The sequence below is a fragment of the Scatophagus argus genome, chromosome 6 (assembly GCF_020382885.2).
Source record: "Scatophagus argus isolate fScaArg1 chromosome 6, fScaArg1.pri, whole genome shotgun sequence".
In the NCBI taxonomy this organism is placed as follows: Eukaryota; Metazoa; Chordata; class Actinopteri; family Scatophagidae; genus Scatophagus; species Scatophagus argus.
Genome location: NC_058498.1, coordinates 20,248,991 through 20,263,144, shown reverse-complemented (window position 1 = coordinate 20,263,144; position 14,154 = coordinate 20,248,991). Strand labels below are relative to the sequence as shown.

General features: G+C 38.4%; 1 protein-coding gene across 1 annotated transcript; it reads right to left on the bottom strand.

Moving 5' to 3' along the window:
- Positions 1 to 6,236: 6,236 nt before the first annotated feature.
- Positions 6,237 to 11,507, bottom strand: slc34a2b (solute carrier family 34 member 2b). Its single transcript, XM_046392715.1, has 13 exons — positions 11,426 to 11,507; positions 10,878 to 10,929; positions 10,663 to 10,785; positions 10,444 to 10,572; positions 10,148 to 10,291; positions 9,950 to 10,061; positions 9,656 to 9,851; positions 9,453 to 9,548; positions 9,036 to 9,147; positions 8,284 to 8,451; positions 7,873 to 7,989; positions 7,657 to 7,781; positions 6,237 to 7,181 (listed from the first exon to the last, which is right to left on the bottom strand). Exons 2-13 carry the CDS (start codon positions 10,921 to 10,923, stop codon positions 6,633 to 6,635), a joined length of 1,917 nt encoding a protein of 638 aa, XP_046248671.1. The 5' UTR covers positions 10,924 to 10,929; positions 11,426 to 11,507; the 3' UTR covers positions 6,237 to 6,632.
- Between the last annotated feature and the right edge of the window lie 2,647 nt (positions 11,508 to 14,154).

Here is a 14,154-nt window from a genome sequence, read left to right as displayed (position 1 = left end):
GATTTCAACTCCCACTGAACCCTCCAGAGTACTTGATTAAAACAACTAATATTTGATTTGTAAATATTTCAAAGTCTTGCAGATTCAAACCACATCACATGGCCACAGCATGCGTCCAAATATAACGGAAGCACACTACCCTGCCAGCGCTGAATTCATTTTACATAACTGTTGCAATTTTAGTTACACTTTAGTAACTGTTAATTGAAGAGTTTGATGATACCACTGCAATCATCAAATTTAATTTCACTTCTTTTCAAATGACAGCTGTAAGATACATTTAAGTTCAGCATCCCACTGACATTCCACTGAAATTCCTACACTGTTCACAATGAGCCCTGCAACCAACCACAGCTGAGCAAAGTGTGCACACATGAATTTTAGGAAGCTCACTTACACACACACACACACACACACATCTCAGTGAAGCTTTTGGCTCAGTGATATGATATGGACATGTGGCACCACATACTGAAAAGTGGTAGCAAGTGTTACGTGATTGAGTTATTAAAAGGGGACAGTTTCCTCTCGCTGACCACACTCTCAAGAATACATAGGGACTTACTTACCTTACTCAGTTGTAACATGTCTAAAAATAGCTTGTACCTCAGATGGACTTTGGCAACATCTGTATCTACCAAGCTGGTGAAGAGTAGCCCCAGATGAGATAATAAAGGGAAATAAAATGAAATTATAAATATAATAACCTGCTGCTGATGATAATATCACTTTCCCCAAAACTCAGGTTTATCCCACACCTGTCAACACTGATGCAGTTTTGAAACAAATCAATTTGTTTCACAGTTCTCTAAGAATGTCTTAATCTAGAGAATATGAAAATCATTGTTTACAAAATGCACATTTTTTTTAATTCTAATTTTTTGGCATTATATTTGGCATTTATATCAGGCATTGCAGACATTTTCTTGATAAGACTACTTTATGAAAAACAAGGTAGAGCTGCTAATTATAGCTGTTATTATAGCCAAATCTGAGACATTGTTTGTGTTATAATTTGAATCTGATATTTGATAAATCTAAAATCCATGTGTAAATGTAACACTTGCACAGGCAGGAGTCAGGAATGTTATCAGGGTTTTTGTTGCTCTGTGGAACAAACTGTTTTTACACAGTATCAACTATTTAAATTGATACAGACTCATGTCCCTGAGTGACTCAAGGTCGGAACACCACTTAGCCTAAAAATGTCATCAGTCAATGAAAGTACTGAATGTTCTCAGCATGTACAGTCCAGGTGCACTGTACTCAGACTGAGTGCATCTGAACCTCTGAGCATGTGCAGGAAGCCTGGAGGGGAAAACCTGTGTCACCACCCACACTGCAAAAACTAAGCTACACTTCTCACAGTAACAGAGACTGGAGGATGATTTTGTCCACAAATTGTACTGCTTAGGGTGCATTCACTGGCAGTATGTACAGTAGTTAGCTTACTTGGAACTGCAGAGCTGGTGCTATTCAAGTGTTGTTCTTTTAATGTAATAACAACAGATATCAGTGAATTTTTAGAAATCATGAACCAAGAACGGTACTGCAAAACAATGAATTATAATAATATAAGAATCCCCACAAGAAATTACTGTGAATATACCATGTCCTGGGTGAGTACTGGATTCCGTCTGGCTGCAGGGTGTCACTTATTTCCTGAAAATAGACACCTACTAAGTAGTTCCAGTCAATCTGTTCACTCTTCAAAATAATAAAAATAAGTAAGTATAAATAAAATAAGTAAATTACATGATAAAAAAATCTGAAATCATCACTGAGTGTCCTTTAGTCCTTCAGTGTCTCATCCTCACCACAAAATGGCAACAAGCTACAAGCAGCTTACACTGCCCCTCTGAACTTACTTTGAAGGTTGTCACATAAGAGATCATCTCACTTCCCATTTAATATTCAACTTGCTATCTTATTATCATTTATTGGTAAAAACAGTAGCAATAGGTTTATTAACTGTACGCAGTATTATTTGCTTTGAATCTTGCTAGCAGAACCATAGCCGAAGTGCTCTGTGAGCTGAGTGGACTTAAATAAATATCTTCATTGTCAAGTTGTATCTAGTAGAGTTCTAGTAGAGAACAATATTTACATTGTATATATCTACGCTATAGGTATTAATTAGTCAAACCCTCAAGTGTTACAGTGGAGCTATGGCTTATGAAAAATGTTCAATTACAACATTTTTTCATTTTTTGTAAGTGACCACGGTATAAGCTGGTTAATGTCGATTGATGTGAGCCTGTGAATATTCTCATTTATGTGTCCATTATTGGGAATTAATGGACCACACAGAGGGCAGAAGTGCCTAATGGATGACTACCTCTGCCTTGTCTGACAAGGTAGAGCAGTGAGAATTTTTAAAATTTATTTAATTGTTTTTTAGGTGGCTAAAATAAAGGGTAAGAACCCTGAGAAGATCTGATTGTGACTAACCACAGTGTGTCCTCTTGACTTGACTGTTGGCTGATGTGGACCTTCACCCTTCACCCTTCAGCAGCCAGTAATTACATACAAGCCTGCCTACTGCTGTAAAGCCAATAATCAGATAAAAATAAAAGACAATAATGATCAGATTACCTGGAGGTGGTGATGTGGCTGTTAATGTTGTGAGTGAAGGGGTTGACTGTGTCACCTTAAAGAAACTCGTACCTTTGTGTTCACATGAAACCATAACAGAAATGTAAGAAATCCATTTATCCTTTGGGCATGTCTGTCAATGTTCACCATGGCCAGTCTGAGTCTATAATAATGTCACATTTGGAAGTTTAAAGAAATGCCCTCTACTGGAGGTATTCAGTATGTGTGGAACAGACAGTAGAATAACGTATAAGATCAGTATTTATTGGACTTCTAGACTGCTTCCTTTTGTGTTTTATATGGTGTGTGCTAGTTCTATCTTCTACCTTGCCTCACGCACCCATCTACCCATACAGGGGTTTTCACTTATTTTGCATAGTTTAACTTCTTTCCAGGAAGTTGTGTCTCCTTATCTCTCTGAAATGGTTTGTTGCAGCACTGTGAAGATGAGAAATTACACTTTTATTCTTGGTTCATGAAGATTGGTGGCTTGACGTAATGACACCACAGCTCCACCCAACTAAAACCTGAGCAGAGGTCTAATCAGACCTCAAGTAGAATTTTCTTTGGGTGTGCAGGGCCTTTAATATGAGGTCATATATCTGGTTTATTGTTCAGTACGCACAGGGTGACACTGCCACTGCATTTGGTCATTATTATTGGTAGTTGTAAAACTGAATATCTAAGTCACTGAGTAACTGCAAATGTGCAGAAAAACACAAAACAGCTCCAAACAGGAAAAGGGCCTTTTAAACAACTTAAATCACATTTATGGTCATGTTGTGCACCTATTTAACAATATATGCCAAGAAATACACATCCACTCTCTTTGGCTATGAGGGAAGGAGATTTGTATGCCTTATCCATAGATCCTTCATAAATGTGTAACTATGAGGATATGGGCATGCAGAGCTGCAACCATGAAACCATCTTTCCAGCCTCAGGTCATCACCTCTGGTCTCTGTTCCAGGATCATTCAAGTAAGCCCCCCAACCCCCAGAGGGGCACCTTTGCACCCTGTGCCTGGTGTTAGAGTGCAATGATATGTCTCAGGAGCCCTGGAGACCTGAAGGGAATTAACCAATAGTGGAGTCCATTACAGAGCTACTCATGTACTCATAGACCTGGAGTTACATCCAGTAACTGTTATTTTCAGTTTAAAAACAACAGACTTTAGTCTGGGTCTGTGCCCTTCTGTGTGGAGTTTGAATGTTCTCCTTGCGTGGGTTTTCTGCAGGTACTTTGGCTTCCTCCCACATTAATAAAACAAAGAAAACAAAAGAACTATTATGAATATTATAATAGTAATAGATTAACTGGCCACTCTACATTGCCCTGAAGTGTGACTGTGTGCCAGTGTGTGCTTGTCTGTCTTTGTGTGTTGAGGCTGTGATTAATTAGCGATCAGTCCAAGGCGCACCCTGCCAAGTTTCAAATTTCAGTTTTATTATGCAGTGTCAGTCAGTAAAGTTTAGATAACCCACCTAAAACAGTACATCATCTTAAGTTGAGTTGTCCCAGTGTTTTATTGTATTGTAAAATGATTGTAATTTGAAGACATCAGTCTGAGTTAAAAAGTTTTTATTGTCTTATTGTTGACGCCTTCACCTGCATGTGAAGATTTAAATGAGCTAATAGCATAATGACTGATGAAACTTCAATTTTTGAGAATTCAGTTAATTACAGGTTCTGAGTGGAGGAACAGATTGTTTATAGGCCCAGAGAACATTGTTTTAAATGGTCAAATATTCATTGTTTTTCCATATCATAATTGGATTTACATTTTGAATGTGAGAGCACTTCTTAATTATTTATTTATTTATTTATTACCATGACTCAAGTCTTATTATTTTCCTATTTAACCATGACCAAATCCGTAATCATACATCAGTACCTAAAGAGCTGAAGTTGAACAGGTGAAAATAATTCATGTAATTGGCAGATAATGGACTTTGCTGCGGATTAAAATAATCTTCACACGTAACTCTGTTCAGTAACGCTTGAAGGCACCACTGTCTTGAAACAGCTAAGACATGCTCCATATACAGATTCTGTATTAGTTTTCACTGCATTTCAGGCTTCTTAAACTGTGTATTGGGCAAGAAAAGAAAAGAAATAGTTTTTTTCACAACAATTTATTTGTGGTTAGCCAGAGGAAGTCAAAACCCAGTCAGCTTTTCTTACACTTCTGATATCTTTGTGAACATTCCCAGACCATTTTGTTGCAAAATGCTGACTGCTTTTGTGAAGGTTTAGGGATGAGAGATTAAGATGAATGGTGAAACTGGAGGCATGTTTGTTCCTCATAGCTCTTAAACTAAGAATTATAGTGGTTGCTCTAAGGCATGATTCAATATTTAGATTTACTGTCTACTATTGTATTTTATCAATAAATCAGAATCTGTCCATGCAGTAGTCTACTTTTCTCCATCTTTGCCTTTTGTGTTGTGAAACCTGATGTGTGTCTGTGGTTGAGGTAGAAATATGACAAGATCTGGGAGAACCGAAAATAAAACTGGGTTACACTTTATATGAACTCAGGAATCTAACACTCTGATAACAGTGTGAACCTATCATCATGCCAGCTACAGTGCATGACACATGGATCATAACTGTTTCTGTTAGTCAGCTCATTTGTCAGTTTTCAGTCAGTCTTAAATGACTTATATCCTTCAATATTACCCTGAAGCCAATTATGTAACTGTGTCAGCATCATGCACTGAGCTAATAAATGATGCATGATGACTGCTAGTAATGATGATGATGAGTAGAGATTAAGTAATAAAACAATAAAGGTTAAAAAGTAAAGTCTCCCTTTGATCTGAGTGTATTGTACATGAAGTTCACTGGAGCTCCTGGACCTCATAAATACAGAAAGGGCAAGGGTGGCGTGGGTGGTGAAGTAGGACGATACTTTGACTCACAAGATGCGAGAAATACATTACGAGCAGGGCCATTACCGGCCCTATAAAGGCTCTTTTACCCATAGCAACAGCTCAGTATTTTAAAATCTATGAACAAGTGGGTCCTTCCCACATTAAACCATTTTATTCAGACATTTTTTGACACAAACATAAAAGCTTTTTGACAAATGGGATCAAGAACTCCTTGGAAAATATTGCTCTAATTATATCACTGTAAAATCTGACAAGTTGATCTTGCTTAAAAATGTATATTAAACTGATTTCCTTGAGAAAGGTAAAAACATATAACCATTAGTCTTACGTTTTGTCTACTTATATCTACTTATTAAGTTTCCTTAATGTTTAATTGTAAATTACTTACTTTTTGAAATTGTTCCAGCTTGAAAGTGATTCTTTGGTCTGACGTCACAAAATTACTCTTCAGAGGCAGGTCAGATATGAAAGCGAGAATCCTCTTGCCAGTGAAAGCCATTTTCTTTCAGCACACAGAGAACCAGTGAATCTTCTGATCATGTGGCCCACATGCGCTAAAGATCAAATGAATTCAATAGTATCTTATCAGTAACTATAAAATACTTTGACTTCTGGTCATACATATCACAGCCTGTGTTATCTGCGTAAAAGGCATGAAACTGGGTGGAAAAAAAGACAACACTTCACTTTAAAAATAGCAATTTTTTTATTTACAAATATTATAGAATCTTAAATACTGAAAGAAACAAACATTTTAAATGCTACATTAAACATTTGAAATTTAAATGTTCAGAGTTGAAAATAAAACCAAAGACCTCTTACACATATCATAAAAATATAAAAATAAATTCGGAACCACCCATAGTTAAGTCATATTAAATTGTGAGTCTGAACAACAAACTGAGAAAACCATGAAAAACACATCACATGTCCAAAAACAGCAGGTTTAAAATAATATGACCAACACTTCTGCTCATATTCGCATTATTTTGATAGACAGTATTTACTGGCGTTCTAAGTACATCTTCCAACAAATGGGACTCACCAATATAACGCAACCTGAGAAGTGATGAACAAGTGTATTTCAAATACATTATTGCATATAGTATCGCTTTCAGATACAAATTTAACTTGATAGAATTAGAAGTATGTAGAAGTCTTAACAGCCTGCTTGGGACTTTCATCTCCAGACATGGCTGGATTATCATACATCTCCAGACTCTTCCTGCTGTTCCTCCTTATCTTTTCCTCCTCATCTTTTTTGCAGCAGTTACAGCATTTGCAACAGCAGCAGCAGTGCTTGCCACAGAAGCCCATGGCCGAGGTCACCACAGTGTCCCAGGGTGCCATAGAGTGCAGGGGCCGAGGCAAAAAGTCCCAGCTGCGGAGCACTTTGGGCAGAAAACGGGGGCAGCGAGACTGCATCAGATTGACAATGATCACAAAGATAATCAACACAACAACGGGCACACCAACACCAACCAGGACTTTCCAGCCAGCCAACGACAGCCCGAATACTGTCAGAGGGAGAACTAAGAAGCACAGGACAAGGTAGAGGGCGGCAAACCAGCGGTATTTGGCAGTATGGTTCCCCAGCCCTCTGGCCAACCTGATGGGCACCCGCATGAAGGGGACTGGATACCACAGAATGATACCCATGATGTTGAAGAAGAAATGGCAAAGTGCAATCTAGAAAAAACAGAGATGACATTCAGACAAAGTTTTTCACACTTTTCACACATCTCATAGACCAACACAACTAAGACTTAGCAGTCATATTAGTGGCTCTGTGAGGCTGTGCTGATGACTCACAACAATCACTAAGATAAGCACATATATCTTAGTGATTAGATGATTCTTCTAATAATACTTTAAGGTGTTAGCATGCTAACATTGGCTAATGAGTAGTGAACATAAAGTACAGCTGAGACTGATGGGAGAGTCAATATTTTTAAGTGTTTTCATTACAGTACTGGTCAAATTAAAAGGTGATGTGATGGTACACTAAACACTAAATGGTACAACATTCTGTATGGTTTTGTAGCTAAAATAAGACGTAAGAATAAAAAAAAGAATCTTAGACGATATTTCAGTTTGCACAAAAGTGGTAAATGTAGAACTAACCAGGCTACGGACAGGCACACAGGGGAAACTTGTGTCTTACCTGCAGAGAGTTGCCCAGTGTTTCTCCAGGGCTAGCCATAGCAGCAAGTATAGCAGTGGTTGTTGTACCAATATTTGACCCCAGTGTCAATGGATAGGCTCTCTCAAGGCTAATGACACCAATGCCTTGGGAAAGAAGATTGACAAAGATACATGGTGTTTTTAAAAATAAAATTTAGGAAAACACAGCCAAATCACAATGTAAATGATGACTTACCAACAAGAGGAGTTATAGCTGAAGTGAAGACAGAACTGCTCTGAACAATGAAGGTCATCCCCGCTCCCACCAAAATTGCAATGTAGCCAGTAACCCAAGCAAAGGGGAAAGGGAAGTCTGTGGTCAAACAGAAAGACAGGAGGTGAGCAAAAACCTGATGAAGTGAGCACAGTGTGACTGCACACATTAAGACCACACAGCAGGAGCAAAAGAAGTTAGTTTTATCAGTGCAGTGTTTGTGCCTGAGCTGTCTCCATCACATAACAGGACTGGTGGACCTGAAGGTGAGCCAGAAACAACAGAGAGGCTCTACCTGTGTTGCTCATCAAGCATCACCACTGAAGCAGATGTGCTGACTATCAAACAGGCTGTAGAGAGCATGACGACAGGAGATTCTTTGTGTTTTGTTACCTGTGTTGAGCACCTTCTTGATGACCACAGCCACCTGCCCCTTCAGCATGGAGTTGAGCAGCTTGACGATGAGGATGAGGCAGGTGCAGAGGACAAGCAAAGACAGAGCCAGGAGAATGAGGCCCACTGCCAGGTCTGGCAAATTAGCATTGACAAAGAGGTGTTTGCCTGCAATGGACAGTCAAAAAGTTAAGTTTACCATTAAAGAGTCCGTTCTACGCTTACATTACGCAACAGCTAAAAAGAGCCTCATGTGGATGATTCACTCTAGAGCAAACCTTTTCTGATAAATGGAGCTGATAAAACAGCACCCTGTGGGGAAAAGGCGTCTTTCCCTGTAATTTGAAAACAAATTGAGGATGGTATATTACTTTAGACCAGTTTGTGAGTTATTAGTGATTTATTTATTTTTTAACCTTTTTAACAAAAAACAAAAGTATTTACTTTCATTGTTAGAATACTATGAAGAAGTGATCCATTTTATGATCATATGGTGCTTAGGTGCTTCAGCGAGACTGCATGAATAGACCTATTGAGCAGGAAAACGGGTCGAGGGAGGGTTTGAGCTGAGTCACCGTAAAGACTCAAAGGTCGTCATTGTATGGACATCAGAGGGTCTGGATGAAGGACTCTGTTGTGTCTCATGTTTCCCTTAGTTTCGGTGGATCAGGTAATCCTAATTTATTTGTAAATGTTCTTCTTTTTCTTTTTTTTTTTCAACCATGGGCATTCACTGATGGAGGCACGCTTACATTTCTGTTGGTAATCGGTCCAAGTTGCATTCACTTGCGTCCAGGTCTGGTTTCCTTCCTCCCAGCACAGTGCTCCAACAGTACAGTTATCCGTTGTTACATTTTTTAAGTACTAAGAGAAAAGATTGGAGGCAAAAACAGCTTTAAATGCAAGTGCAATAATTAAGAAGTCAATGCAGCTGTGATAATCTTTAAATTATCATATAGAACATTCCTCCTTTTATTAAATAACACACCTTCAAAGGATGATCTAACAACAGAATGACTGTGGTCACAAAACAAGGACAATATCAGTCATTAGCAAAAATAAGCAGAGGTAACCATAGCTTTATCATATGTTTTTACTGTTACTGTGTTATGTTTAGTGTGTGACACTAATAATTTATGCATGTGATATAGCTCTTGTTGATTTCTTACCGTGTAGGTCTTTTTTTTGCACCATATTTTGATCAGACTCATGTTTTTGGCTGCTGGATCACCAGTGGCAATGCCAGTGATCACAGATTTGTCCAGCTGGTGCAACACAAATGTAAACACATTGAGTAATTAAAAAACAAACAAAAAAATTCTTTATGCAACTGTTGAATATTTTTTGATGATTTCAAGGTCACTGATTCTACCTCAATAATGGAATCGGTAAGAGGGTCCGTGATGACATTGAGGAGGTCGGGGGCATCCTCGCCAGTCTGGATGTTGAAGGATTCGATTAAGAGGTGGGTGAGTTTGTACAGAACACCTGTGGCTACTTCCAGAGGCAGAAGAATCAGCACAGACAGCCAGTTAAAGAAGTCATGGACCGTAGCGCCAGCAAATGCCCTGGAAGTGAAGGAGCGCAGATGAACATGTAGAGTTATTATTCTACTGCAGCTTTAAATTTGTCCACAAGGAGTTCACCATTACATGATCTGATTTACCTGCGAAACTCATTTCGGTCTCCTGCCTGCATCATAGCCACAATAGTGTTAGTGACAGACGTTCCGATGTTGGCTCCCATGATGATTGGTACTGCGGACTTGACATCCAGCACTGAAGAATATAAATAGCATTTTATGAATGTGTGCAACTGTATGCATGCATCTTCCATGTGCTGTGGTGTGTATATGTCTACTTACATCCAGAGGACACCATGCTGACCACAATGGAGGAGGAGGTGCTGGAGCTCTGCACCAGCACTGTGACTAACACCCCGATCACCAGCCCAGCCACAGGGTTGGACAACACAGCATTGTCCTGGAAGATGTCACCAGCAGCTTTACCTGTGCTCACACAAACACCTTTGGGTCAAAACACAACACTCCGTACACATTACATAAGACCCGGCATTATCAAGTCAATAAAGTAAATGCGCAGTGATGGGTGGTGATAAAGACCCAAGTCATTTACTGTAATTCTGTGAACTGATTTTTACCTCCGACTAGCTGGAAAGCAGAGCTGAGAATATCCAGCGAGCAGATGAATAGGTAGAGGAATCCAAGCAGCAGAACGAGCTTCACAACAGCAGTCAGTACTCTCATAATCTTTCCCTTTGTATCAAGATCTGTAAAGAAAAACAAAGTACTGAATCAGAGTCAGGTTTTGTGAAGGCCTCCACTCTGTGCGGTGCAGGGAGAATGGCAAGCTGCGTCACCTGACCACTTGACTCCAGTGTCTTTGAGCTCCGGGAGATCCCATGGATCTGGGTCCTCATTCACCAGGTCCATGGTGGAGTAAGATGGCAGGATGGCTGCATCTTTATTTGGGGTCTTGTCATCTAACAGAGGGTAGATCGGAGGGAATATTAGAAAATAGGGCAACAACACACAGTCTGAGGTGGCTAAAACAATCCAATGCGAAGTGACATACCGAGAGTGGGGGAGGTATCCGTCCCCGCTTCTGGTCTTGGAGCCATGACTATCTGGAGAATGAAAAAGTTAAAATAAATAAGCAGAACATCTTAGATCATACCATTATATACATGCAATATTATAAAATATAAAAGGAGCAGATTTACTAATGAAGCAAAAACTGATGCTCATTAAGGTGAAATTCTGCCCGTGTGTTCAAATTTGCAATGCAACGATTTAGTGTACCAACAGAAGGTATAATAGTCTTTATAAGGCTCTAAGTGACCAACTTCAAGCTCGAGCAGTTAAAGCTAACTCTCCAGAATGTCTGTGATAAAATAAAAATAACACGTCTTAAAAAGCGTACACAAAAAAATAATTACTCTCAATACAAATCTACCCGAATTTATGCTGGCAACACACACACACGCACACACACATACACACACTGTCTCAAACACACACACACACGCACATACCTTCTCCCTGGACCCCTACTAACATCATTTTGACAGTGTTGTCGTTTACCACAGTTTGACGTGTGAGCGGTGATGGCGGTATACGCACCTGCAGCGCAGCGCTCTGAGCGGTGAGTAGGAGGCTTCACCTGGGTTACCTGTTGCTCTCTTCGAGGGTGAGCTCTGCTTTTATAGCGCTGCACCACACACACACACACACACACACACACACACACACACACTACTGTCAGTTCAAAGGTCGCGCACACATATGCAGAGTACAAGTGGCTGTAAGGGGCATCTGTACTTGAGACGCACTGATAAAACCAATGAAATGATATTCTGAATAATGAGAGGAGTTCATATGCATCATATAATGCTTAATGTAGAAACACTCACAGCAGCCTTCTTTTTGCAATAACAACATGGCGGTTTACATCAACGCGGTCAAAGCTAAGAAATAAAAGTATCCTGTAGCCATAAAACCCTGATGGTGAGTTAGGAGCAGTCTAACGGCTTCAGTCTAAACCACAGGTTGCGATCCAGTATATATTACAAGTATATAATACAGTAATCAAGTCAAAGATGCTGCCCCCTACTGTTCGCAAATGCAACACTAGGATGCATTTCTTCTGAATTCTCCAACCTTTCACAGATTCTACAGCCTGCTTCCAACACAGTTTTAGCGACCATCAGATATTTATGTTCCTTATGCTTTCTTTCCTTTCTTCGAAACTCAAAAAACTCTTTGAATTGAACAGTATGAGAACTTTAATGAGGGGTCACAAAATTATGTTATTATATGTAAGATGGCATCTGTTGTACATCACATTAATCTTCTACTTTCATGTATTGTGTCATTTAATGTTGCATGGAATTCTACATTCTGTCATAATATCTCTATGTGTGGCACTGGAGCAAGTGTAGTATAGTGTATTTCACCATTTGTGTATTTTCTTTTAATTCCCTCTGATATATGCGTATTCACAACCAAAACTGCAGTTATTATCCCTGTGAACTTCTATCAGTCTTGAGGTCCAGCCAAGCATGCACATACACACACTCTCATTCGCTCTCTCCCACTCACACATGTGTGCACACATGTTTACAGTGCCTTAGATAATACATGCACACACGCACACACACACACACACACACACACACACACACACACACACACACACACAGACACACACACACACACACACATTTGTATGTGCACACTTTTATTGCTTATTAGGCAAAGTTTATAGCAAGAGATATGACTGAGATATGACCGTAACAACATGCCTTATTATAGCTGAAGTAAATGGTGTGAATATGAGTAAATGATTAAGCGAGAGTGATCTTTCAGTTACTCCCAAACTGCAATAAAAGAATCACTACAGGTTTAATGCTGTACTTATAAAGTAAGGTGCACTGAGTTCATGGAAATGAATCAACTTTAATACTCAAAGCAGCTCCTTTGTTACATAAATTATCAATAAATATTTATGATGATTGATATGATGAACATAGTGCTTGTTAGATATGGAATAGTTGCTTTAAATGGCCATGCAGGACCCGGGAGCAGCGGTTTATTTCATGGTAAATTTCAGTATCTGAAAATGAACTCCAAATTCAGCCTTAAGAGTTCTGCATGATGCACTTAATCTACTTTGAGAGTTTGATGTGTGATGTGCTTCCCAGATTTTGACCCCTCTAGTTTTCTAAAAGACCCTTAGCTGCATGTCACACTCTGCTCCATACAAGTTGTCTGAGAACATTATCTTGCCATGCTTGGTAGTAAAGATCTTCAAACTGATCCTAAGATTTAGCTTCAAACAACATCTCATAAACAACGTACCGTCATCACATACCGTACTACTTAACTACTACACAATTACAAAATCTCAAGGATGAAGTACATAATATTCAGCAAAACAACTACACCTGCAAATAAAACATTGAAATGCTCACTCTGAAAAAACTTGTACAAAATTTGCTGGCCGCTTGCTGATCAAATGTAATATAACAATAGTATAATCTATAAATGCATACAATAAATGATACTCATCAATGCATTTCTAAACACATCAACAGTTTTAAATTGTATGATCCTCTGAAAACCAAAAACCCCCCCAAAAAAGAAAAAAGAAACCCTCAAGTAAAACATGCACAAAACTGCACATTTTTAAATGTTACTTCAATAATTATGTTGAGCATTTTTGCATGAAAAATCTGAAGCTGGATGTGATTGTAAATTAACTCAATTAAATTAATTAATTAATTAAATTAGTTAGTAGAACTTTTAGGATTTGTGGTTTTTCAATTTTATTATTTTTTTAGAATTATTTTCCTTTTATACTTGTTTGTCTTCTTTTTTTTCCTTTGGTTTTTGTACATTCTGACAAATGAAAATTAAATTTTTTTCAAATGAACAAAGTCTCTGAACAAACTATATAATCTATTTAAAATCAAACAGAGCAAAATGTTTTATATGTGTTATTAATTCTTGATTTTATCAGATTTTCCTACTTTGCATCCTACGACATGCTTTGCTTAAATGTATTTCATGAAATTAATATAAACCACGATGTATTTACTGTGATATTGTAAGTGATGTTAGAAATCATGAGTTAGTTATTACAAGTTATTATTTTTTTCAATAACTAATAACTACATTTCAGCAGGAGTAATTATAATCCACTGATTATTGTAGAGATAAACAAAATACAGGTGTACCATATAACTGATCGTTCATTATATACCTATTTATCTTGAGATACTGATAATTCACAGTTTGTGTCCACGCCCGAAGGCTTTGCTTCTGTGTAGTTACGGTCAGTACTTATCCAG